This window comes from Leptodactylus fuscus, chromosome 5, assembly GCF_031893055.1.
Source record: "Leptodactylus fuscus isolate aLepFus1 chromosome 5, aLepFus1.hap2, whole genome shotgun sequence".
Taxonomy (NCBI): domain Eukaryota; kingdom Metazoa; phylum Chordata; class Amphibia; order Anura; family Leptodactylidae; genus Leptodactylus; species Leptodactylus fuscus.
The window spans coordinates 117,074,771-117,102,768 of record NC_134269.1 but is presented as its reverse complement, the minus strand read 5'-3'; the positions used below and the strand labels follow the sequence as shown (position 1 = coordinate 117,102,768).

The following is a 27,998-nucleotide window of genomic DNA, read 5'->3' as shown; positions in this document are numbered from 1 at the left end:
TAATATAACTTTACCAGTGCCTGAATAGCCTTTTTAAAGGCTATTCACGCATAATCTATTAACTAACTAGTAGTGTATTCCTTCCTCTCCATAGACTTTTGTGTATTTGTGATGACTACAGAGCTGCTCTATTTAAAGGGGCTCTATCAGCAAAATCATGCTGATAGAGCCCCTTTAAATAGAGCAGCTCTGTAGTCATCACAAATACACAAAAGTCTATGGAGAGGAAGGAATACACTACTAGTTAGTTAATAGATTTCATTTATTGCCTTATTCTGTGCAATGGTAGATTGTTAACTTTGAACATAGCAGTGTTAGGGTGGTAGCATACAAGACTGGATATGGCTATAGGTGCATACAGTCCATGGGATGCTGGTAGTTTCAGTTCTCCTACGCTGTGCTGAAGAGATCCAACCAGATCGAAACAGCATTGTCCACAGCCTGGATATTGATTTGGATTAATTCCGCATCATAGCAGCAAAGGCTTGTTGAAAAAGTTGGGCATGATGTTAAGGGAGCTACCCCTAGAGCAAACAGAGGCACCGTTTTCCTATTTACATCTTGGGAAACAGATTTGCATATTTTTCCCATAACCCCCACAGTGGAGCTAAAATGGCTTTTTGTAAGACTCCATACACCTGAGAAGGTGATCTCTTCTTAGGGAGTGATATTATCCCCATAACCTTCTCCATAAGTGAAATGCAGATTGATTTCAACTTTACATTAGACGTGCAGTAACAGCGAAACCACTGATGGCAGCGATAGCCTTCTACAGGTACACATTGTGTCACCATGCTTAAAAAAGCCCCCTGACTCCGTGTATAAGCGGCAGTAATTTGTAAGTCTTTTTCAGCATCCTCCTATAATAAAACAAGCTGTAACATTCTCCTTAGCAACCCTCTAACTGACCTGTCACTAGGAAAAGTCCATACACATTTGTATTGTAAATATGAAGAGAGGAAGTATTTACAAAAGCAGAGGAAGGTCACTTCAAATTTTCGGTTTTATTCCATCAAAATGAATCTGGAGATTAGGAGCTTTCACACGATAACAGTATTGAAACACTATCTGTAAAACATTACTGAAATCATTCGCTAAAAACACAGATGCAATTTGACTGTAATATGCAGCAGTTCATGCTACATATACTATCATATTCCCAGCTATTTTTAACTTGTGATATGTTTTTTTACAGATAATATTTTGATTTTAGTTTCTTAGGATGCCAGACCAGTTTTTCTTTGTGGTATAAAACACAAAATATAGCTATTTGACGTGACCATCCCCTCCTTTGGTATTTTTCACAAAATGTATCCACCTGGCATCATGCAAAGAAAAAGTAACAAAGTAAAAGAAGCTGCAGAGACAGTGGAGAGGATTATTACCCCACATTCACATAACTCCCAGTGACATACTCTCCCATAATGATTATAGTACAGAGCAGTATGTCGCTAGGACGCAGGGCATAAATAACTATAATGCTAGGAGTTCCTCTCCCGGCATGATATTCAGGCTGGTAAATCCAGCACACATAGACTGAGTATCACAGATAAAACTCTGTTGTGCGGAGTAAAGCTAAATGTGCCAGGCTGAATTTATCAAGTGATTTTTACAACTCAATAGGCAAAGGCTGTTTAAATTAAAGAAAAAGTAGCTTAATGTGAGAGGGCAACAGTCAGACTTTTACCGCAGATACCAAGCTATGCCACTAGATAGATAGATAGATAGATAGATAGATAGATAGATAGATAGATAGATGAAAAGCTTATCTGAGGCCAAGGCCCCACATTGCAGAAATGCAGCTTGTATGTTGCGGTGGTGGTGTTGGTGGGGGGGGGTTGTTTTTTTAGCCAAAGCCAGGAATAGCTAAAAATGCAATGGCAAATGTATAGGAAGCTCTTATATGTCTACCTTTTGCTCAAACCAGCCAAAAAACAAAAAAAAAAAAGTTTCAGCAAAATCTGCAACAAAAAAAGCTGCATTTCCACAATGTGGGCTTTAGCCTCAAAAGGGAAACCTGTAAAATGACCAGGTGATTCTTATTAACATGAATAATCTGAGTGGCACAAACATAAGTATAATGAATCCATTACCTGATTATTGGAGATTGACAGTCGAAGGGGGGAAAGCTTCCTCTGTTTGTTATCTGGTGTCTTTAGTTTGCCAATGGCCCCATCATTGTCTAATAGGAGGTTCTGATTTTGAGGTTCTCTTTCTTTAGATATATCCTTTTCTTTTCTTCCTTTTTTTCTCCTAGTATCATAACCACTGTTAAAATTTTCTGTTGGTTCAGAACTGCATCGTAGCACTGGGCACTCTGGATTGTCTTTGAGACATGCACAATCCACCTTGTATTTGCTGAATACAAAATATCACTGTTTTAATAAACACAATATCTGCAACTCAACTACTTACTAAATGCAATAAACAAAAACAAAACTAAAAAGCCTATTTAAAACTCACCAATTTGCATAATCAAAGTCAAATGCAATAGTAACTTCTGCACCTTTTGGAATGTTTGATATTGAATAAATATATAAATGAATTGTTCCATCTTCAACAATATGCCGTACCTGAAATATCAAAATATAAATAGAAAAAAAATACATGCAATCTCACAATAATATCTGATAAATTCTCTATTCAGCTCAACCGTCTAGTAACAATATGATAACAGTATACCTATAATGAAGGAGTTTTGGGGTTGTTACTTACCTCAGCATTAGGTGTACAGGATCTCCTTATAAATCTAGCTTCATTTCCAAATGTCCTTGCATCAACACACATTTCTAACCCATGAAATTTAGAATAAAATAAAACAAATGGGTATGGTCTATAAAGAAATAAAAAAAATGGAACATTGTTGACAACAAGTGAACAATTGCAGAACATAAAAAGGTACATAAAAAAAAAACTAATACACAGATAATGCTTAACAGTTAGTTGCTACAATTATGTACTTAGAAACACAATGCAGTCTAGTTTTAGCAGAACGTCTCTGAAAATGCTTCATTTGGAAATTTTAAGGGGATCAATATGTGTTTATAAAGTTACATTTCTGAAACTAACAGTTTCTTTCTAAAACGGTTTGCATGTATACTGTCTCCACAGGACAAGGGGTTAACACGCTGATCGCTGGGGGTCCAATTGCTGGGAACTCTACTGATCACGAGATTTGAAGAACTTTGCACCCTAGTGCACTGGCATCCAGTCGCAGCATTCCGCTCCGGATTAGGCCCAAATGAATGGGCCTAACCAGGAGGGAGGTGTCGCAAGGCGGATGTCCACGGCTGAATCAGCCACGGAATGCGCCTGAATAAAGGGCAGGTCCCTTCTTTTTTCCGCGAGCGAGAACAAATGGCTCGTGGAAAAAGGAAATGACCGGCTCCCATTGATTTCAATGGGAGGCAGTTTTTTGAGCCATATTCAGGCATGGATTCTGTGTCAAAATCCAGCCCAAAAAAACCTGTGTGAACCTGGCCTAAGTGATGCAGTGCTTTCATTCCTGGGAATGAGTGGGTCTCAGCAACCAGTCCTCCACTGATCAGGAATGAATATTGTAATAATATGCCATCATTAAAGGGATTCTATCATTGGGAAAGCCAATTATTAACTAAGTATATATTTGCGTACCCTTTAGAAAGGCTATTCCACACATACCTTTTGTTTGTAAATCCTCCCAGCTTTTATTGATATGCTAATTGGCCTCCAGCATGCACCAGGAAGTTCAGAAAGCACTGCTGTGTGTACATAGGATTGAATGCAGGGAGGCTGACGAGTCAGCAGCAGCATCCCCATGAACACAGATCACACAAGCAGTTCTCAGAGAGAATCACGGACACTTCCGGGTGCAAGATGGAGGCTAATTAGCATGTGAATAAAAACAGGCCAAATCAAAAACGACTGAGGGGATTAACATACAAAAGGAATGTGTGGAATAGCCTTTCTAAAGGCTATGAAAATATATGTTTAGTTAAAAATGAGTTTTCCCAATGATAAAATTTGTTTAATTATTTCTAAGGGATTGAAAACTTTTAGGTCAAGGCCCCATGTAGCGTAAATGAATCCCATCCACACACTGCAGAAAAATGCGCACAAAAGAAATGCTCCGATTTCCAAAGCCATCACGTTTTTGGAAATCAGCATATCAATTATATCTATGTAAATGCAGTCTGTTTCCCTATAGGTATAATTGAAGCAGAAAGCCTGCAGAGGTTTCCTTTCTGTGAAAAGCTGCCAATAAGTTCTGCCATGGTTTTTCCCATTGTGCTTTTTTGCTGTCGCCAGCTACGCAAGAGCTTTCACGTCCTCAAGAATGTGTGGTTTTATATCCCGTTGCAAAAAAGACTGTGCTCTTAATTCAGTGCACTGTCGGCTTTCCCAGTATGTGCCCCTGTTTTTCAGATATCCATACCATTAGTTTTGGAACAGATATCTCCAATTCTGAAAAAATCTGTGAGAGCCTACTCCAAAGTAATTATGTTTTCTAATCCTGTACAACCCCTTTATTTTTGGTATTCCTTTCAAGTTATTGTCTTGTATGTTAAACCCCTTTTGATGTACCCGTTTAAGAGTTTAACACAGAAAATGCACACAAAAAAAAAAACAAAGAACTTCCTCCTATCATCCCCAACTTTCCTTTGAAATATATATCAGTAGCAACATCAAGTAGGACACTTATTTTCTCAGCTTACTGCTGTGATTTGTTCCCCCCCCCCCCCCCCCCCCCATTAAAAAGAATGGGAGGAAGAATCAGGATGGAACTTATCACTGGTTTTAGGGTGGAATCTGCCCCAGAATCAGCAGAAGATTCCATTGTGCAAATGGGGCCTTAAACAAGTATTCAGCTGTCTTGTGGCTTTGAAAAAAAATGCATTGCTAATATATTTATTTCTCTTTACCTGCATAGTGTCAACATATTTTGCAGAGCTTTACAGACCTTGTAAGTCAAGAAGTTCAAATTTCTTAAAATGCATCATTGCTTTGGGTTAACAATACCTTTGCTAAGGATACCTACCTTTTAAAGAAGTAGCCGTTAGCTTCAAACTGCTCACGAAGCATGAATTTTCCTCTATATTCAATTATTAACGATTCCGGTTGCAGATCTTTTGCAGCTTTTAATATTTTTTTGTTCTTCTGCATATAACTCTGTAGGAAACAGATCACTTTAAATGTTGCATTGCTTAACAAGGGTTGTCCATGCAGTTAAAATTAAACTAAATTGATCAAGCCAAGTTTTCATGTTCTGACCCCCAGGTCACATGCTCGGAGCCAGCACCCAAACCATGGATCACTTCAAACCCTCACTCCTCCTCTGATCTCACTATAGTAAAACCAGCCAACCACAGCACTGGTATATACCTCCACTTTGTATTTATTTTATTTGACACGAGAAGCATGTTTCTACTTTTATAATGCCCAAGATATAAATGATTTGAAGTAACCCTCCTACACCCTCATTTTCTCTTTTTATACACAGAGATGCAGGATACAGCTTTCAACAGAGAAAATAAGGAAAGAATTAAGAAATACAGGATTTCACAGAAAGGAGCCAAAGTTTGTTAAAGTGGATCCCAAAATTGTATTAATGTTGCAAATTTTGCCAGAAAATCGAAAGCGGTTTGAAAGTTTGGTTATGCTTTATGGCAACAGTTTGTCTCATTAATACATTTTGATATATAGTTTATTAATGCATTTTGACTCCTTTCTGTGAAAGATTTCATTTTTTTCACCCTTTGCCTTGCTTCTCTGTTGAGAGCTGTCCCCTGCTTCTCACCGTGTATGGAGTATGGGTTTATGCAAAATGTAGAAAAAATAGGTGGGATGGGGTCACTTCAAACAGTTATATCTCAGGCATTATAAAAACAGTCACTTGTTATCAGTGTAAACACTACATTCTAAGGGTCTATTCACACAGCAGAAATAAGAATAATTTGAGGTGGACTTTTTGCCGATGTAGCTTTCCACCACACTTTCTCTTGCCAATTAGGCACAGATGCATGGAGCTAGTCAGCCACTGTGTTCCAATACTTTTCTTCATACAGTGTATTTGCAGTTTCCTAGAGTAAACAAGAGGAGCAGTGCTACCTAGTAAATGTTTTTTTAGTATATCTTGACTGTCTCATCACTGCTATTTATAAACTATTTAACTGTAATAGACTGTCAATTCATTCTCTGTGCCCTAAAGCAAGAGCCTATAAAGGCAATTACATTCTCCTCCAGCTGGTTACACATTATTCACTTCCATCCACTTGAATTTAAACGGTCACAGCCTTTTCAGACAACTGAGCCTCATTTAAAGAGAGCATGTGATTATACACCAAAATGAAACACACTATCCAAAAATGTTGTGCTGTTTGAAAGACCCTTCTAACGTTCATGCCAGTCATCTTTATACCTGCATCATGACCTGGATTTGAAGTCCAGTGTCCCTGCATATCCTATATTATGTACTCCTAGACTGGGCTTTAGTAATAATAGATGTGGAAGAAGGTTGATTGCTCTATTTTACATGCACCCCATGCCTCAGTGCAAAGTGTGATTCAGCCATAATCAAGCAATTAGCCATAAGAAAATAGAAAAACTGATATGGCACAAGACACTAAACTGAACTGATTGTCACACTAAACTTTGCAGAGTTCCTCAAAAGACTGGAGGAAGCAGACAAGCTAACTGATACTTACCTCAACTGGTGGTTTAAATAAGAGATTGTTAGGGCTCAAGCTGGACTTTCCAGATTGCTCCTTTCTGTCGCTATCACAACCAAGTCTCAGTGCTATCCTTTGGGCCTCCCTTTGAACACCTTCACTGTATTGGTTGTTATTCGCCTCTTCGTAGTGGTCCATCCAAGCTTTGATTTTACTCTCCCATCCATACGTGGGATTGTCAGATGGATCAATTTCTGGAGCAGAACCCTAAAATTTGTAATGAGGAAACAAATTGATGGTTAACAAGGCCTTCTCTTGGAAAGAAATTAACTACTAAGAGAACATTTATCCCCCCACTAGCCCATCAAAAACCTCAGGCAGTCAACTACAATCAAGTTATTATAAGCTAAATAAACAAATAAATAAGCCCGCTTTCTCTCAAGTCTCATTACCTGGGATACATTCAGCTTCAAATTTCTTGAAACCAAAAGAAGCCTTTGTGGCAATTTGTGCAATTAACTGCTTCCCGACATGCGCCGTAATAGTACGGCGCATGTCGGGTCTGTAACTATGGCGACCGCCCGGGAGCCGAGCGGCCGCCATAGCCGCCGGGTGTCTACTGCTTTAAGCAGTAGACAACTGGCTCTAATGGCTCCGATCGGTCCCCGGACCGATCGGAGGCATTAACCCCTCCGGCGCCGCGGTCAAAGGCGCCGGAGGCACCATTTTCCCGGCGGCGCATGGGCACCGCCATTTTGCCCGGGATCGCTGGCTCCTGGAGCATGCTCCAGGGCCGACTCCCCGTTGCCATGACAGCCGGGAGCCTGAACAAGGCTCCCAGGCTTGTCTGCAAATCCTCTCTTTTGCAGGCTGGTCTATGAAGCCTGCAAAAGAACGGATGATTTTTTGCAATGCATTACAATGCATTAGCATTGTAATGCATTGCATTAGTGATCAGACCCCCTGGGGTTCAACACCCCTAGGGGGTCTAATAAATGCAAAAAAAAAAAAAATTAAAAAAAGTAAAAAAAAAAAAATATAAAAAAATATAAAAAAGTATTAAAAGTTCAAAATCACCCCCCTTTCCCTAGAACACATATAAAAGTAGTTAAAAACTGTGAAACATATACATGTTAGGTATCCCCGCGTCCGAAATCGCCCGCTCTACAAATCTATAAAAATATTTTTCCTGTTCGGTAAACGCCGTAGCGGGAAAAATAGTCGAAAGTGCCAAACCGCCGTTTTTTCACTGTTTTGATTCTGATAAAAATTTGAATAAAAAGTGATCAAAGCAATAACATTTCCCGAAAATGGTAGAACTAAAAAGTACACCCGGCCCCGCAAAAAAAAACGCCCTCTGCATCCCCGTACACTTACTTATAAAAAAGTTACGGTCGTCGGAATATGGCGACTTTTAGAAAAACAATTTTTTAACACAGTTTTGGAATTTTTTTTAGGGGTCAAAATGTAAATAAAACCATATAAATTTGGTATCCCTGGAACCGTACCGAAACACAGAATATAGGGGACATGTCATTTTGGCTGCACTGTGAACGCAGTAAAACCAAAGCCCGTAAGAAAGTCGCAGAAATGCATTTTTTCTTCAAATCCACCCCATTCTGAATTTTTTTCCTGCTTCCCAGTACATTATATAGAATAATTAATGGTAGCATCATGAAGAAAAATTTGTCCCACAAAAATTAAGACCTCATATGGCTCTGGGAGCGGAGAAATAAAAAAGTTATGGGGTTTAGAAGGAGGGGAGTCAAAAACGAAAAATGAAAATCAAAAAATGCCATCGGCGGGAAGGGGTTAATGTTATGCTAAAATATTCTTTAATGTAAAATTTTTATTGCTTTTTTAAATGAACAGCAGATGAAAATACTCTATCCCAATAAAAATCTTTAAGAAAAAGTCACTGGAAAACATCAGGATCAGTTACAAAATGGCTTCTGTATGATCTGCACAGAAAGATCTTAATGAAGCATTTTTACAATCTATAAATAAAATTATTTCTGGCAAAATTAGGAATGTATTTACCTTTACGCGAGAAGATTTTCTAGATCCTTCTCTAAAAGCCTAGAGGTAAAAATTGTACAGGTCAGTATTGCACACAGAGAGAAAGTAATGCATGATTTAAAAGAGCATTTTAGAGGAATTGGCATTTGATTTTTGTTACTTCAAGTTTCACAATTCACATCACATTTCGTAATAAACAAAAATTACCTACGGAAAAAAAAATGTAAACACTTTGCCTTGTAAGCAAGGCTTTATTCACATGTCTGTGAATGATAGTCATGTGCTGTTTATATTCAAGGACAAAACATACCTACTGAAGTGTATGGGTCTGTGAAAGTCACAGATGTCAACTTTATGCTCTCACAGATCCAATATATTTTAAAGGTTTTCAAAAAAAAAAAACAATCTTTTCACAGACCATGAACATATCAGGCTAAAGCACAGTTTTGCAGGTAAAACCGAGACATTTCCTTTAAAAGCATGCCGTTATTAGACAGTACAGGTGGACAGAGTTTTGTAAGGTACACCAAGTACCTAAGTTGGCTGACATCTTTTTTACTTCTATCATAGAATTTTGGTTATAATCAAAAAGGATCTCCATCACAAAAAGAGACTAACTTCCCAGAAAAAAAACAAAAAAAAAAACACAAAACAAATCTCAGCAAAATTTATCAACTCCCTGGAGAGGCAAAGTCTCATCATGAATTAAGTGCTCTTTGTGCTGGTGCAGGAGACATCAACCAGCGGAAAATACTCTGGTCTTGATGACTCCCCCACACTTCTCTTTAACATTAGTCAAGTCTGGGTTGAAGAATAACTAAAACTGGACTTGCTAACCTTACATTTCAAGTGTAAAAAAAAAATTAATAGCACAATCCAGAATTTAAAAAATATATAAAAACACATGCCTTTTTAGACTTTGCATTTTGTTCCTTTTCTCCACTTTTCTTCCTTTTTTTGTCATTCACTTTTGTTACTCTGGTGGCAGTAAGAGTAAGTGTTGTAGGCGTGTGCTGGCAAGCAGTGTAGAGCTCCATAGGAACTTCATCGCCACTCTCTGTTGCACTGGTATCACCATCTTTAAAATCAGACAAGACATACAATAAACCATTTCCTACACATTCATAAAAACACACATTAGAAACAAAATACACAATAATGAGCAAATTTTGTCCGGTCTGAATGTTTCAGATCTGTTGAGTCACCATCCATTTACTTTTAAAGCATGACTAAACTTTTGGACAGCTTTTGATTTTCTGGCAGTATTTGAATCATTAATACATTTTGTAATATACTTTATTAACAAGTGTTGGATCCTTTCTGTGAAATCCTGCATTTTTTCACTGTTTCCCTGGTTTCTGTATTGACAGTGGTTTCTACCTCTCACTGAATGTTACTGTGTACAAGACTTCGGGCTGTAACATGTGGAGAAAATGAGGGTGTGGAAGGGTCACCTCAAACTTTTATATCTCAGACATTATAAAACTTTTTTGGTGTCAAATGAGAGAAGATTTTCTTCTTTCAAATGACACTAAGGTTACAGTGCTATCTGAATTACCAGAGATCTCACTGGTTAGAAATACAGTAAGTATTGCTGTGATGCGATTTTTCTATCATATATATTACATATAAGCTGCATATAACTATCCCAATCCTGACTGCATTTTCAACCAGTGATAGCTCTGGAAATATTTTAGACAGCAATATAACCTTAGAGAATTTCCTTTCATAAGACAGCCAAAGCAAATTTGTATCCGAGACATAACTGTTTGAAGTGACCCTCACCTACCCTCATTTTCTCTCTACTTGTTACACAGCCTCATACTTCGCACTCAATATAGAAACCAGGGAAAGGGTGAAAAAATGCAGGATTTCACAGAAAGGATACAAATTATGTTAAGTATGTTATAAAAAGTTATTTAAAACACAAATATTACCAGAAATCAAAAGTTATCTGAAAGTTTAGTTTATGCTTTAAAGTTTTTACGGAATAAAAAGGTGAGTAGATTTGCGAAATCTATTATATGAACTCCGTTTCAATATAGCTCCTGCTGTCATTATCATATACGGGGGTTAATTTGTCAGTAACAGAGACTGCTCACAGAGCTTTCTCCTCCAGGACCTCCCTCTGGCCTTACTCACAGCCTATGTGGAACCACTAGGGATTTGTATCTAGATTTCCTCGCACCTGATTTCATCTAGAGTTCCAGGGATATATAGGTGTACTGGGGCATACCAGATTAGCTCCTGGCACACTATCAGGGAATGAAACTGTTAATGGCTGTACCAGACAGGGATTGACTTAATAATTATTGGTTACCCTTTATCAATGAGGTCATAGTACAGTTTTTTTTTTTAAATAAAATATTTAAAAAACATTAAATAAATCGAGGCCATTTTTAAGAAAGATTATTAAAAGTTATATTTTATTTACTCCTACAGTGATTTAGTCTATTATATGAACTGGAACAATTTCTGAAAAAGATGAAATTATGCACTTTTATCCAAGAAATAGCAGGGGAAAAAAAAATATTATTTCATTCAAGATGAACAAGATTAATACATTGTACATACTGAGAGGATAACTCACAAAAAAGAAAAAAAAAAAAAAAACAAGACACAACTAGGACAAAACATTTTGGGAAAATATATTGCAAAGAAAAGGGTAGTTCACACGTGAGTTTTTAGGACTGGAATTTGACATGGAGGCCGCCTCAGATTCCAGTCCAAAAAACAGCTAGCCGCGACTGGATGCCGGTGTAGTGCATCGGCATCCAGTCGCGGCATTCCACACCTAATTAGGCCCAAATGAATGGGCCTAGTCGGGAGGGAGGTGTCATGAGGCGGCTGAACAAACCTCTCGCAGAAAAAGGAAATGACTGGCTCCCATTGATTTCAATGGGAGGCGTTTTTAAGAGCCGGATTCTGACGCGGAATCCGCGTCAAAACCCGGCCCAATATACCCCATGTGAACTAGCCCAAAGGGTTTCATACACATACTAGCAACAGGAAGAGAGTGTGTTAACCTAGGAGGAAGAATGTATGGGTCGCTACTATATTTACATTCAGCACTGTTTAATTCTGAGGGATACACAGTATAAATGAAGTCGAGATCTGCTCCCTTAAAGATGGAGCAAGTTTTGGCTTTGACTCTTTCTGAAGAAGAAAAAAAAAAAAAAAAAAGCCAGGTAGATCTCTAAAGGCTGATGAAGATTGCAGCATTCCAGCCAAGGTTCTTGATGCAATTTTAAAATACATAGATAACTCAAAGTTAAGATAAATTTTGAAAAGGAAAAAAAAAAAAAAAAAAAAAAAAATGGAAGTTTTAGTCACATGTCAAATGCTATAAATTTTTATACCGATCTGGCTGTAAATAGAGGATATTTTCTTTATTGAGAAACAAGTTTTAATTTTTAATGCCACAATTCTGGGCTACATATAACTGGTTACCTTGCATTAATTAAAAAAAAAAAAAAAATAAGAGTCTTAATGTTGGCAGGACATATTTTTCTCAATGGTGCCATTTAATATTCTGTACAATGCACTAGAAAGATGGATAAAAAAAAAAAAATTGCATTTGTACGACTTTCTTAGGAGTTACCATATTCTGACACCTTTAACTTTATGTTTGTTTATGGATATGCATAGGGAGGTTTTTGTTTGCGGGGCCAGATGTAGTTTTTACTTATTCCATTTTATTGCTTTTATCACTTTTTATTAAAAAAATTTTCAGAGGCAAACCAGCAGAAAAAAAATGGCAGTTTAGCTCTTCTGAGCTAAAGGATGCATTTCATAAACTTTTTACCCAATTCTAAACAAAAAAATACCCAGAGTACATATATAAATTCACACAAGTACATGTTCTGCAATTCTATGTTCATGTGCATGGTCTAACAAAAAAACCATGCTCATGTTCTACACCACACCATCCCAGCTACAGATTCCTACACCAGTCTCTTATTCAAGTACATCCATAAACGACATCTCTTGCCCTATCACCAGCTGGCCTCATAGGTCACGTGTGGGTGCTCTATGGCAATTACGAACCAGCTCAGCCAATGCATGGCTGTAGTGATCAATTTGGTAGCAAAATACACCACAGAAGATCAATGCCAAGGACCTGCAGCTGTGTCAGCGAGATAGGACAGGACACTGGGTTTTTTTTTTTTTTTTTAAACCCCATACCATTCCTTTTACCACTCAAAAGTCCTTTAAGGTTAAGGCCCCACAAGCCGTAAACACAGTGATAAAGCGCTGCGGGATGAACCGCTGTGTGATCGCATTGCGGTTCTTTTCGCAGTGCTTTTAAAGAGAAAGCTCAGAGTTTTCCTCTGCAGACTCTCTCTTACCATTATATCTACAGGAAAGCCGCCTGCGTTTCCGTAGATATAATTGACATGCTGCGATTTGCAAAGCTGCGTGTCTGCACTGCGTTTTTTTCCACAAAGTGGGGATGGGATTCGCATGAATCCCATCCCCTTTGCTTGTACTGTAAGACACCACGATTTTTCCCGCAGCGTCTCCGCTGCGGGCAAATCGCGGCGTTTACGTCCCGTGGAGCCCCGGCCTAAACTTGTGATGGTTTCCATTTTCAGTAGCCCATCACATTCATATTGCCAGGTTTTTCTGTTCAATGAGCCATTTTTACTCTACTTTTGCATTTTCTAAAGCTTGATGATTCATCAAACATTTTGATGTATATTTAAAACTAAAATCTGAAATGCTACAAGATGAAGAAATTGTGCGACGAGGGAATAAAAAACAAAAACAATGCAAAGTCAGCATGTATGTGTGCCTGTCCTACATGCAGTTGGCTGTGCAAAACATGTCAAGTGGAAAAGGACAGAGGCAGAACTAGAAAGCTACTCTACCGTTTAACCCCTTCCCGCCGATGGCATTTTTTGATTTTCATTTTTGACTCCCCTCCTTCTAAACCCCATAACTTTTTTATTTCTCCGCTCCCAGAGTCATATGAGGTCTTAATTTTTGCGGGACAATTTTTTCTTCATGATGCCACCATTAATTATTCTATATAATGTACTGGGAAGCAGGAAAAAAATTCAGAATGGGGTGGATTTGAAGAAAAAATGCATTTCTGCGACATTCTTACGGGCTTTGGTTTTACGGCGTTCACAGTGCAGCCAAAATGACATGTCCCCTATATTCTGTGTTTCGGTACGGTTCCAGGGATACCAAATTTATATGGTTTTATTTACATTTTGACCCCTAAAAAAAATTCCAAAACGGTGTTAAAAATTTTTTTTTCTAAAAGTCGCCATATTCCGACGGCCGTAACTTTTTTATACATAGGTGTACGGGGATGTATAGGGCGTCTTTTTTTGCGGGGCCGGGTGTACTTTTTAGTTCTACCATTTTCGGGAAATGTTATTGCTTTGATCACTTTTTATTCAAATTTTTATCAGAATTAAAACAGTGAAAAAACGGCGGTTTGGCACTTTTGACTATTTTTCCTGCTATGGCGTTTACCGAACAGGAAAAATATTTGTATAGATTTGTAGAGCGGGCGATTTCGGACGCAGGGATACCTAACATGGATGTGTTTCACAGTTTTTAACTACTTTTATATCTGTTCTAGGGAAAGGGGGGTGATTTGAACTTTTAATACTTTTTATATTTTTTTATATTTTTTTTTACTTTTTTTTTTAATTTTTTTTTGCATTTATTAGACCCCCTAGGGGTGTTGAACCCCAGGGGGTCTGATCACTAATGCAATGCATTACAATGCTAATGCATTGCAATGCATTGCAAAAAATCATCATCTCTTTTGCAGGCTGTATACACCAGCCTGCAAAAGAGAGGATTTGCAGACCGGCTGGGAGCCTTTAACAAGGCTCCCGGCTGTCATGGCAACGGGGAGTCGGCCCTGGAGCATGCTCCAGGAGCTGGCGATCCCTGCCAAAATGGCGGCGCCCATGCGCCGCCGGGAAAATGGCGCCTCCGGCGCCTTTGACAGCAGCGCCGGAGGGGTTAATGCCTCCGATCGGTCCGGGGACCGATCGGAGGCATTAGAGCCGGTTGTCTACTGCTTAAAGCAGTAGACACCCGGCGGCTATGACGGCCGCCCGGCTCCCGGGCGGTCGCCATAGTTACAGACCCGACACGCGCCGTACTATTACGGCGCATGTCGGGAAGGGGTTAAAATTCTGTTGGGATTTAATAGATTAAATATGTGCATGAAATGTGTATACTGGCATAAGGCAATGCCACTGAAACAAGCAAGCAGTGAATCACTCAGCTCCCTGCTCTCTGTGAACAGGAAATTTGATCCTGCACCAACCAGGAGAACCATCCATATATACACTGCTTGTAAACTACTGATAGTTCTGCCTCACATCACCATTGCCTCAGTGCAGTCAGAGGTATGTCCAATACCTTAAAGGGTCGGAATAGCCTTAAGAAAGTCTATTCGTCTCCTACCTTACTTTTCTTCTCTGCGCCACCGTTCACCTGCAATCCCGGTTTTTCTCAGTATGCAAATGAGCTCTCGTAGCACTGGGGGCGTCCCCAATGCTGCCTGAGAGCTCTCCAGTGCCGCCTCCATCTTCTTCTGCGACGAGGTCTTCACCGTGTCTTCTTCCGGCGGCGTCTTCCTACTTCTAGGCCTCGAGCAAGCCGACTGTGCATGCCCGCCAGCCACGAGCAAATGGCCGCTTACAATACTGTGGAAGTGGCCATTTTTCTTGTGGCCGTGGGCATGCGCAGTCGGCTTGCCCTAGAAGTAGGAAGACACTGCTGGATGAAGACATGGTGAAGACCTTGTCGCAGAAGAAGATGGATGCGGCACTGGAGAGCTCTCTGGCAGCATTGGCGACACTCCCAGTGCTGTTTGAGCGTTGAGGCCTGCCTCCAGTGCTGTGAGAGAGCTCATTTGCATACAGAGAAAAAAACGGGATTGCAGGTGAATGGTGGCGCGGAGAAGAAAAGTAAAGATAAGAGACGAATAGCCTTTCTTAAGGCTATTCCGACATGTTAGGGAGAAAAAAATTGTGTTTAAAAGATGGGATTCCTTTAAACTTTTATTACAAATGTTTTAATACAATAATGGAAGTACAATTTCTGGGACAAAGGACAATTTTACACCAACATGTGCACTTTGCTGTGACTTGTAGTACTGTATCTCCAAAAATCATGTCATCATTTAAAATAGACCTGTCTTCTGACAAAGGAGAGGGAGACTCTCCCCATACTATTAGCCTAAAACATTAGCACATTATTATGTCATTTGGCTAATAGGAACCTTCAGAGAATACACTGGACACATGGCTATTCATGAGGAGAGAACCATCCGCCTGCCCCTCTCAGAGGCGATTTACAGCTGGCTGCTGTGCATCTTCATAAACCACTCCTGTCAGTCACTAAGTAGCGAGTATTACGACACTTTCCTTTCATACTAAGGGAAAAACAGAATACCATTATCGTATTGTGCTGCCGTATTAGCAGCAGTAATGGTTTTCACTAGTTTGTGAGACAAGCGCTGGGAAAGGCAGTATAAGTATGAAATAAACTTCGAAGTGCCTAAATTCACTATTTATGAAAGTTCTAGTAATGGTTTCCCTTGTATAAATGGCACTCTTAACAATATGTACCTACTTGCTATTTATTTGAATTAATGCAAATGACATAAGGTTAAAATCCCCTCCAAAAAAAATAAAAGGACTTTTTTTTTTTTTTTTTTAAGAGAAAAAAAAAAAAAATGCAACCTTTGTGTACAAACATTTTAATTGCCAAAAACGTTTCCATCAAACACAGTCAGGCTAGGTTCACGGGTGCATGGGTCTCAGTCGTTCGAGTCCACTGGAGAACCCAAACGATGGAGAGATGGACAGCTAAAACAGCGGTTACCTGTGGACCCCATAGATTATAATGGGTTTTTTAATACTAAAACTAGCGGAGATAAAGACTCTATGGAGGACTTTTCTCTCTGCTGATTTTTGGTGGTTTCTGCAGCAGACTCTCCAATGGAGGACTCTGGTGTAGATGTGAACCTAGCATAAACTGCACATGTTAAATTACTGAAAACCAACATTTGTACCTTTATGTATGGTTCATAGAAGTTACATATAATCCACTACAAAATTCAGATAATTATCAGTGTCAGAACTTTACACGTTGATAGATTTCAATTTTAGGATAACAAGCACAAAAACTATTTTTGTGCCATATTTGTGCACAATAACAAGAAACAGTTTCAAGCCAATTAACTAACTAAAACATGACACATTCCATATACACAGTACACATATTTAGGATAAAACAGAATGTAATCCACCACTTTCCAAGAAAATTAGATTGAAAGAGGAACCCTGAGAAATTAAGAAGTAAAAAGACTGTTAAGAGAAACTGTAAGCATATAGGGTGTGTCACATTTGAAATGGTACCTACCAGATAAAAGGCTTCCGTTGTTGCCTCTACCATTGTAGCAGGTTTGAAGATCATCTGCATTAGAGTCACAAAGTTATAGCCCAAAAGGTATGTGGCACTCAATAAATAACATGATAAGTGCACTAACACTCTTTGCCTCTAACCATGACCAGATTGATCTGTTCACATAAGGGCAAAGAAAGTATTGCCTGTCCTTAATAGGCTTCACCATTGTCCCAGCTATGAAGATGATCTAGATCTATCATCAGGTAGAAAAAGAATTTTGCCTATCTCTAATTAAAGGGGTTGCCCCATTATACACACTGGAAGCATTCACTAAGAAATCTGAAGGCTTTTAAAAAAAAAAAAAAAAAAAAAAAAAAAAAAAAAGTATTTATTAGCAATCATTACCCTTTTATTGTGTTGCAAATACCTAATCATAATCCTGTTATAATTGGAATTTCTCTCTTTAGCAATAAGGCTGCAAACAAAAGCTCCAGCTGTGGCATGTGGCTAGAGTTTTGTCCACCCGCAACAGAGCTATTTTGCCGTTAAAAGGAGTCTGTCAGCAAGTTAATGGTTAATCGACAGGCCCCAGTATCCTGTAGTGTAGATTCTCCCAATGTTAAACATGTCTAATGTTCAGCCTTGCTGTCTCGTTTGTATGCAATTGTTATGAAAATTAAAATTATTTATACCAAAAGGAGTGGCGCAGTAGAAATTGTTTGGGCTCCACCTTTCAGTGCTTCCTTCCTCCTTGATTGGCAGACTCCATGGCTTCCAACATCACTAGTGTTCCTGACCAACAATGTACTACACATGCCAATAGCACACTACACCCAGAAGAAGAGAGGGAAGGAGTAACCTTCACAGTATAGTGCCAACCAGGAAAGCTGGCAATGCTGGAAGCCAAGAAGATTGGGTGGATTATTGTGTAGCGCTAAAAACAAAACAAACAACCTAGACAATCTCTACAAGGATACCTAGAGCACCTATGACTTTTATGAAAATCAGTTTGCATAGAAGTGAGGCAACTAGACTGAAAAATAAAAAGGCAGTTTGAATATTAGGAGAACCTACACAACAAGCCACCTCCTTACTGAAAGGCTCCTTTAACACTTTAGTTTTATCATCAAAATGGTGACATTATGGCCATTGCAGGCTGACAGAGCTCCAGTCACATGCAAAAAGAAATAAGGAAGCTTCAGCAATTCCACAGGCTGTGTCCCATTATACTACAAAAACTAAAATTCAGAGTGTAAATAAACTAAAAAAAAAAAAAAAACCCTCAGTCTTGAGTCATTTATATGTTAAGTATCTTTCTCTGGTTTGCAAGAGCAGTCAGCATCACCTTTGTTCAACATGTATATTATCACGCTTCCTAACTCCACATTAGGAAACTCTTTCCAAAGGAAAGAAAATACAAAGTGAACATTTTCAGAATGGCCAAAATTTTAAAAAGATGTCATAATTAACCTAACCCTAGTTTACCTACCTGATAAATGTTCTCGTTTTCTTTGTTGAAGCAATATTGCTCTCTCTCGGTCCAGAGCTCTGCCAAAAATAAATAAATAAGTTCAGTATCACATGACTTGTGCTACATTCACATCCGCACCAGGTATCTGTCCCTATAACAATAGGGTCCCTCCGACTGCATTAGGGTCTGTCATTTTTGAAACAGTCTTTTTTTTTTCTTTCCATTCCTCTGGTCCTTCAGTTGCTTAGATGTGAACGTAGTGTTAATAAAGTACACAAAGTTCAGAAGTCTAAAACTCCTGAAGATACAAGCAACTAAATTCAAGTAGCCCAAACAAAATCTAAGAAGAAGTTCTGTGCTTCAATAAAGAATCTATCCAAACCCTTTAAGGATGCAGGGTAGTTTGTATGTTAATACATGGGAGCCATGCTGTGTCCAAACAGATCTGCAGGGGTCTTAGCCATTGGACCATTCCAAATGCACTGCTCAAAACAAATAAAGGGAACACTCAAATAACACATCCTAGATCTGAATGAATGAAATATTCTCATTGAATACTTTGTTCTGTACAAAGTTGAATGTGATAAGAAAATCACACAAAAATCATCAATGGAAATCAAATTTATTAACCAATGGAGGCCTGGATTTGGAGTCCCCCCAAAATTAAAGTGGAAAAACACACTACAGGCTGATCCAACTTTGGCGTAAAACGTGTCAATAGTGTGTGGCCTCCACGTGCCTGTATGACCTCCCTACAACGCCTGGGCATGCTCCTGATGAGTTTGCGGATGGTCTCCTGAGGGATCTCCTCCCAGACCTGGACTAAAGCATCTGCTAACTCCTGGACAGTCTGTGGTGCAATGTGTCGTTGGTGGATGGTGCGAGGCATGATGTCCCAGATGTGTTCAGTCGGATTCAGGTCTGGGTAACAGGCGGGCCAGTACATAGCTTCAATGCCTTCACCTTGCAGGAACTGCTGACTCATTCCAGACACATGAGGTGGGATTTGAACACCAGGACTCCAGTGCTGCAAGGCTGCAGTGCTAACCTCTGAGCCACCGTGTGGCCCCCGATTTTTGTGAGATTTTCTTGTCATCACATTCAACTTTGTACAGAACAAAGTATTCAATGAGAATATTTAATTCATTCATTCAGACCTAGGATGTGTTATTTGAGCTTTCCCTTTATTTTTTTAAGCAGTGTATAATATTATATTACAACCTGGATAACCCCTTTAAATGAGCTAGAGATATTCCAAATTGGTAATCAGTAGCTATAACAGTCAGGGAACTGTTGAGTAGAAGTGCTGGAACAACACATATGAGCTTCTATAAAGTTAGAGGCAGAGCTTGGTAAATTATGACAGTAAGTGACAGAAGACAGCTAGAGCCTCCACTCACTATTATATCTGTTTCACAGTCAATTATGCAGTATTAATAATATGAGCATATGAAAAAAAGGAAATAAATAGCTAATGCAACAGTGGACCTTACCGAGGTTGACAACGCTCACATAAGTAGATGTCTGGAATATTTTGTCTGTCAATACCCATACAATCTATATGCTGCCAGACACTGAAAAAAAAAAAATAATAATGCAAGAAACTTTTTTTTTTTTTTTTTTTTTTATAAAGCACTTTACTTCACAGTCAGAAAAAGATTTAATATCAAAAAGCCCTTTCAACTACAGGATCTACAGGTAGCAGTGCTGAATAACATTCTCTAAAGGCCAAATTCCCACACAGCAGAAAAACTAACACAGCCTAAAAATCTAGGCAGATTAAACTCAGACATGGTCAGTTTGGCCATCGGTTTTTAAAGCAGATAGAAGCCCCACTTAACAATACCAATCTCAATATGCATTTCAAAAGAAACTTCAGGGTTTGTGCCGTAAGATAGATCTTCTGCTACTTTGGTTACCCTAGTTGGCCAATACTTCACATGGCTAGCACTTGAATACTGTATGTGCTGCTTATGATTGGGGTTTACGTTAATTTATGCTATGCACATATTGATCTTCTACCAGGTATGAACATTGTTCTCATGAGACTCATGACTGCTTATCTTTTCATGCATTAATTCATGCATATTGGTATTACACATACCTACGGCATCAGTCTACAATTTCTAAGAGTAATTTCTAACACAAGTATACAAACCATTTGCTATGACACTTGAAATTTAGCTCTGGAGGCCTCCTGTTTATTTTGATAATCTTTAGGTTAGGCCCCATGTTGCAGAAATGCAGATTTTGTTGCGGTTTTTTGAGCCAAAGCCAAGACTGGATTGGCCAGACTGTAGACATATAAGAGCTTCCTATATATCTTTTACATTCCTTTTCTAGCCATTCTAGACTTTGGCTCAAAAAACAGCAGCAAAATCTCACCCTTTGACAGTGGACAGAGATCGGTAATGGCACCGATCTCTCCAGCCCCTGGGCACATAACAGAAAAGCTGGCAGTGTGCTGAATTCAGTGCACTGTCTGCTTTCTAGCGGTATATAAAACTGCATGTGCCCGAGAACATGAAAAGTCCTCTTTAAATGTCCGCTTAATATATCGCAGTTCTGTGTCGCATTCTGAAACCAGCAGTTCTGGGGAAAATTCACAAGACCTACAGTTAAATGAGGAAAATACATCTCAAACATTATATGGCAGAACCTGTGAGCATACAAGTATAGTATCATACCATATTGTCTTATATACATGAGGGTCACAACCTCACAACCACTGTGAATGTAAAGCTGCTCTCGAACACTAACTCAAAAAAGCAGGATGAGAATAACAGAGCCATGAATTTTTACACATTTACTTAAAAGGGAATGTGCACCAGAAAATAAAAAAAAATTGATTAAAAACAAAATAAACAATTTAAAAAAAAAAATTAACTAAAAAATAGGCTGTGTGTAGATAGACAGCATGCCATGAAACCTCACCTTTTGTCCTTAATTAACACCTCAAGCTCGCACAGCAGACAGTGCACCGAATTCACTGCACTGTCAGCTTTCAAGAGTATATAATACTGTTGATATCAGAGGACATTAAAAATTCTCCTTACAATTAATTTATTCTGATGTGTAAAAAAATGTATGATTTTATCCCATAAAAATACTATAGAACTTAACCTATTGTCATACCTGCATTTGTCACAACAGATCATGTACCCATCATCATGGGTAAAACCACAAATGCATCGCGTGACATCAGTTCCATAACTTCCATCTTCTGAAGTGCTGATGGTTGTAGCACTCGACGTCTCATCAAAATGTGGAGTAGTAAATATGTTCACTTCATTTTTAATAAGAACAGGGGGCGGAGACGCTGGAGGTGTTGGTGGAGGGCGAGCACCATAGTTGTGATCCTGGATTAAAAAGCAAAAAAACATAGTATTTTGAAAAAACACATAACGTTCTCTTTGCATTTCAAGGTTTTAGGTATCTGATCTTAAAGAGGACCTTTCACCATATCCAGGCACATGCAGTGTTATATACTGCCAGAAAGCTGACAGTGCGCTGAATTCAGCGCACTGTCGGCTTTCCCGATCTGTGCCCGGTGTGAAGAGCTTACGGTCCGGTACCGTAGCTCTTCTACGGTCAGAAGGGCGTTTCTGACTGTTAGCCAGGAACGTCTTTCTGCCTCGCGGCGCCAATCGCGCTGTGCTGTGGAGCGGGGAGGAACGCCCCCTCCCTCTGCTCACACAGCTCGTCCATAGACGACTATTATCAGGAGAGGGAGGGGGCGTTCCTCCCCGCTCCACAGCACAGTACGATAGGCGCCGCGAGGCAGAAGGACGTCTCTGGCTAATGGTCAGAAACGCCCTTCTGACTGTAAAGCGCTACGGTACCGGGACCGATAGCGCTTTACACCGGGCACGGATCGGGAAAGCCGACAGTGCGCTGAATTCAGCGCACTGTCAGCTTTCTGGCAGTATATAACACTGCCTGTGCCCAGATATGGTGAAAGGTCCTCTTTAATAAACAAACATCTCGTCTTTACGGCTAAAGCCCCACGTTGCAGAAACGCAGCTTTTTTTTTTGTTGCAGATTTAGCAGCGGTTTTTTGAGCCAAAGCCAAGAATGGCTACAAATGAAATGGGAAATACACAGGAAATACTTTATTTCCCACTTATGCTCAATCCACTTCTGACTCTGGCTCAACAACAAAAACAACACACAGCTAAATCTGCAGTACTTCGCCTAAAAGGGGTTTTACCATGAATATAACCATATTTAAATTTGTATACAATTAAACTAAAATTAATTAAGAGTTAAACATTTTTCAAATCTTCTTCATTCAAAAGCGCCGACTGCACATGGCCATCAGCCATTTTCCTGTGGCCAAATGGGTGCTCGGGTAAGAGGCCACAGGAAGATAGCCGATGGTCACACGCAGGCGGCGCTTTTGGATGAAGATGCGGCCGGCAGAAGACGACAGAGGCGTCGCTAGAGAGTTTTTGGACAACACAGGGGACACCCCTTGTGCTGTCTGAAAAACTCAGTTACATATGCAAGAAATAAGAAATTTCTCAGGAACGGTGGCGTGGATCAGAACAAGAAAGGTAGGAGAAGAATAGTCTCTCTTAAGGCTATTCCAACGTGTACTTAGCTAAAAAAGTAAAAGCTAAAAATTGTTTACAAATTTAAGTATGGTTATGTTTATAGGCAAGCCTTGTAAATACAGTTAGAGATGAGCAAACACTATTCGGAACAGCCGTTCCGAATAGCAAGCTCCCATAGAAATGAATGGAAGCGTCCATTCATTTCTATGGGAGTGTGCTATTCGAAACGGCCGTTTCGAATAGTGTTCGCTCATCTCTAAATACAATCTAAGATGAACACAACAAATTACAACGTGCCATTACTTAATAAAAATGACAACACAATGGAAAGGCACTGTATGGGGAAGACATCTAACTATGTTAATGGGTTATGCAATTTACACTAATCACTTTCCCAATGGGCCAACACCTATTAACTAAACTCCAAGATTTGAATAATTTGAAAGATTATTTCACATAATTTTTTTTTTACACTGTATATGGATACTTATATTCACCCAATTAAACAAAAAGGAAACAAATGTCTTTGCTAGGCATTTACAGTTCTTACTTACCGCATAAGGCAAGCCAATATAACTGTGCGAATGGTGAGAACTGCTGGTATATAACTGGTGTGGGTAACTGTTTGACTTTTCAACTACAACAGGGCTTGCTTCTACAGATTCTGGTCTACATGAAGGAAAAAGATAAAACAACAGCCTTAATTTATTGCTTTCAATTTCTACCTTAGCAAAATTAAAGTTTGCTTGACTCTTATGGACAAGAGCAGATTCTAGAGAGTATGAGGGGCTAGGCAGACGAAAGTGTGTTGTCCAAAGTGGGGGCAAGTTTGCAGCAGAATGCATTCAGATGACACTTGTGTCATCCAAGTGTATTCTTTTACAATGACAAAGAGCAGGATAGGACCTGTTCTATGTTCATCAGAATAAAATGAACCATCAGACATCCCCCCTCCTTGGAGGAGCATCAGCCTGCACACTCCTGCAATTTTTTTTTCAGAACATGACTTTTAATTGTTTTTTAACAACCAAATTTTGTGCAATACTGCCTGAGGTTGGTGAAAGATTGAAATGCCTTAGACTCAAAGGGAGATATTTCTTATGCATTGTGCACCAGTTTTATGGACTTAAAGCCAAAAAAACCCTGATATAATTTTGTGCAAAGAAAATAAAAACGGCAACATTTTATTACGATGACCTCGCCACTTTCCTGAAAGGGAGCACGGCATTGGCAGAGCCACCCACCCCTCCAGATGTTTTGTCATTTATGCTGGTCTACTAACATAAATGATGCCTGTCATACATTTTAGTGTTCAGGCGCACAGGCCTACAGAGGCCTCATCAAAAAAAAGAGGTGCACCCTCCACTGGCGCAGGAGACATGAACTTTGGAATTGAAGCATATCCTAAAAGTAGCATATCCTAAAAATCAGCTTAATGAGACATTACGCCCCCCCCCCCCCACATACATCATTTAACTAGATGCGTCTATAAACATATTGTAAACCTACACCGATAACTCAAAGAAAAGTGACATTCTATAAAAGGGGTTATGCCACGAATAGTATATAACCTCTTCCGTATCCCCAACCACCCCACTCCCACTGCACATTCAGCCAGGCTGAATGTAGGTATGAGAGGTGGTGGGTACTGCTTGCATACACTACCATGGGAGCGCTAGAGATAGCAGAGTGCTGTACTTTAGCTATATCTATTGCTCCCACTGAAGTGAATCGGAGCACTGTCCACCACCTGTCACGCCTACATTCAGCCTGGTGGCGGTCATGCTGAAAGTGCAGCAGGGGTAAAGTCCTCCGTTCTCACCTTGTGGCATAATCCCTTTAAATAATTATTCTCCGATATTCTAAAATTCACAAAAAAGTTCTGATAACTCCACTACTGTGGAATGCTGAAATATTCTCTCGCTCCTCAGTTGTCCATTGTTAGGGTCAATAACATGAATGTAGAGTATAAACAATGCCAACAAATATATTAGACATATAGACTACTCTAATTTATACTGCCAATCTGAACCATAAATATATTGGACATAAAAAAAGAGAAAACAAAAATGTAGTGTTTTTGTAGAAAACCATTTTACTTACTCTGAGCCTGCAGCCATATCTACATATGCAGTTTCTGCTGTCTCAACCCGCAAAGGGACCACTATGCTCATGACGTTCGCTTCTGATAAATACGATTACTATGGAGTCCTCTGCATCGGGATCCAAAACACTGGGGCATGCCAGCCACAGTGCTCATTGCAAACATCTAAGTGCATCCACGAACCCTAGACAAATGCAAGAAAAAATAAATTTAAAGTTTCTTTCCCAAAGTACTATACAAGTTGTTTTTTTTTTAATGGGGTTATACCAAGGAAATTACAATTGCTTACTGTTGAGGTCAGACTGTTGACACCCCCAGTGATCTTGAGAACAGGGGTGTTTTTTACCAGTCTATCACAATTTGCAGAATACAAATACCACTTATATTGTATGAGTGCCAAAGAAAACAGTCTAAACTGCACTCCATTGTGTGACAACACTAAATGATTTCTTCAACAAACCTTCTCTTCATCACAAAGAATGGGCTATCAATATTAGATCGGTATATCAGCTACTCCAGAACAGCATGTGTCTGTAATATTTACAGGCCAGGGGCCACAACACTCAATGTAAAAGGATAGCATTTGCTTTCGGTACTGAAGTACTGTCCAACTGAAGTCTATGGGACAGTAATGCAGTACCCTAAAGCTACTTCTACTACACTAAGAACAATGAGAGTACGACACACTCATGGTACAAATATTCATGGCCTATCCTAAGGCCATGCCATCAATATTATAAAATAAATATGATAACCCCATTTTAAAAACGTAGTCTACAACAACCATCATCACTTCTAAACCACATGCATGCGGTTGCAGTGCCTGTTACTGGTATATTGAGCATACCTTTCTTATTTCTAAAGTACAATCTCATTGCTGAAACAGTAAACACTTATTCCATATCAAAATAAGATGTTCAATAGTGTCAAGGTAGGTCACACCTGCTAAAGCACCTATATTATGTTGTAATCACTATCCAATAGCAAAAACGACATGTCCTATGTACAACAATTTCCAGTGACCACAAATGAGTGCACTCCAGTGGTGTGGCCCATCCCCAAGGGAACATAATAATAATAAATAATAAATGTTATTTATATGGCGCCAACATATTCCGCAGCGCTGTACAATTTGTAGGGTTCAAATACAGACAGAAAGATACATTACAAAGAAAGTCATTTCACACAATGGGACTGAGGGCCCTGCTTGCAAGAGCTTACAATCTATGAGGTAGAGGGGGTGACAAGAGGTAGCAGGGGTGGCATTGCTTATGCAGAGGTCAGACACTTTTGTAATAGAGGTGACTTTCATTACACAAACATAAAACTTTGAGCTGTCACCAGTCGTGTCCTTTAACATGTGGATGGTGCTTGGACATATATAGTTAGCCTGAAATGGCATCATATCATGTGGGGAAATGTGGGAGCGGGGACAGAGGAGGGTTAAATTTTTGGGATTCTAATTATGGTACGGAAGGGTTTACATTAGGACTTGTGATAGGCTTGTCTGAAAAGATGTGTCTTATGTTTGCGCTTGAAGCTGTAGAAATTGGGAGTTAATCTGATTGTCCGGGATAGAGCATTCCAGAGAAGTGGTGCAACTTGGGAGAAGTCTTGTATACGAGCGTGCGAAGTTCTGATAATAGAGGATGTAAGTCTTTGGTCATTGAGTGAACGGAGAGTACGGGTTGAGCTGTAGACAGAGTTGAGGGAGCAAATGTAGGGAGGTGCAGCATGGTGGAGAGCCTTGTGGATGAAGGTGATAACTTCATATAGCCAAATAGATCAGTTGCATATGGAAAATAAGTTGAATTTCGCACCGGAAAGAGAGCACCTTGACATAAGAAGGTTTGTTCACTATGTGACCACACACTCTCCCTAATGTGTACGATTATCCCCTAACCCTGGTATATAGTCTCTCACTCTGCAAAACTAGTATCCCTGTGCTACACTGACTAGGTCCAAAAGACCGAAATAGCACTGTCCATAGCTGGGAATCTGATCCTTTTGGAATAGAAATACTAGTTTGCCAATAAACCCTCAAGAAACAATGAAAATAGAGGGGGCCACACGGTGGCTCAGTGGTTAGCACTGCAGCGCCGGAGTCCTGGTGTTCAAATCCCACCATGGGCAAAAAACCATCTGCAAGGAGTTTGTATGTTCTCCCCGTGTTTGCATGGATTTCCATCCCATATTCCAAAAAGACATACTGATAGGGAAAAATGTACATTGTGAGCTCTATGTGGGGCTCACAATCTACATTAAAAAAAAAAAAAAAAAAAAAAAAAAAAAGAAAGAAAGAAAGAAAAAGAAAATAGCAACAGTCATCCATTTGAGAGGCTTGTAAGTTGTTGTTTTTTTTTTTTGTTTTGTTTTGTTTTTTTTTTGGGGTTTAAGTGTGGGGTTTTTAGGTTTAAGTGTGTACGTAAACACATACAGCAGTGCCCCTTTAAGAAAAACTGCTTAACCTTCTTAGTTATCCTGATCTAATCTCTGTTCTGAATAGGATTTGTGGGACATGCACTGTCATAGTGACTGAAATTAGGAAAGGTGGTAGCAAAGAGCCAAGGACAATATAGAAGAAATGTTTGTTAAATACAATTAACACACTCATTGACAAAAAAAAAAAAAAAGTTTGATTTCTTTTTGTTGTCTTCTGTGATAAGATCACACTGAAGTAGTTTAACCAACTGCAGAAATTCAGGTTACGTGTAGTACATCTGTACAAGTATATATCAAAATGAACAAAGATGGAGTGGAAGTTGAATGAAACGGAATACGATCATGATATATGGAAGTGATCCCCAATATTA

The 27,998-nt window shown here is 39.3% G+C and overlaps 2 protein-coding genes across 8 annotated transcripts in view; one reads left to right on the top strand and one right to left on the bottom strand.

The window, feature by feature from the left end:
* The window catches only part of ATXN7L1 (ataxin 7 like 1), a 488,131-nt gene that overhangs the window by 344,917 nt on the left and 115,216 nt on the right, over positions 1 to 27,998 (top strand). The window lies entirely within an intron of this gene.
* The window catches only part of KMT2E (lysine methyltransferase 2E (inactive)), a 65,610-nt gene that overhangs the window by 27,638 nt on the left and 9,974 nt on the right, over positions 1 to 27,998 (bottom strand). For 5 of the 7 annotated variants that reach the window (XM_075274074.1, XM_075274075.1, XM_075274076.1 and 2 more), the window contains exons 2-14: positions 25,185 to 25,369; positions 23,636 to 23,750; positions 21,661 to 21,884; positions 20,019 to 20,099; positions 18,544 to 18,602; positions 17,070 to 17,123; positions 9,575 to 9,744; positions 8,688 to 8,726; positions 6,684 to 6,914; positions 5,018 to 5,148; positions 2,716 to 2,833; positions 2,464 to 2,573; positions 2,094 to 2,358 (exon numbers count right to left, since the gene is read on the bottom strand). In XM_075274074.1, coding sequence (XP_075130175.1) covers positions 2,094 to 2,358; positions 2,464 to 2,573; positions 2,716 to 2,833; positions 5,018 to 5,148; positions 6,684 to 6,914; positions 8,688 to 8,726; positions 9,575 to 9,744; positions 17,070 to 17,123; positions 18,544 to 18,602; positions 20,019 to 20,099; positions 21,661 to 21,884; positions 23,636 to 23,750; positions 25,185 to 25,255 — 1,668 coding nt within the window. In that variant the 5' untranslated portion in view covers positions 25,256 to 25,369. The remainder of the gene's footprint in view (positions 1 to 2,093; positions 2,359 to 2,463; positions 2,574 to 2,715; positions 2,834 to 5,017; positions 5,149 to 6,683; positions 6,915 to 8,687; positions 8,727 to 9,574; positions 9,745 to 17,069; positions 17,124 to 18,543; positions 18,603 to 20,018; positions 20,100 to 21,660; positions 21,885 to 23,635; positions 23,751 to 25,184; positions 25,370 to 27,998) is intronic. The other 2 variants (XM_075274077.1, XM_075274080.1) reach the window with 1 other exon arrangement.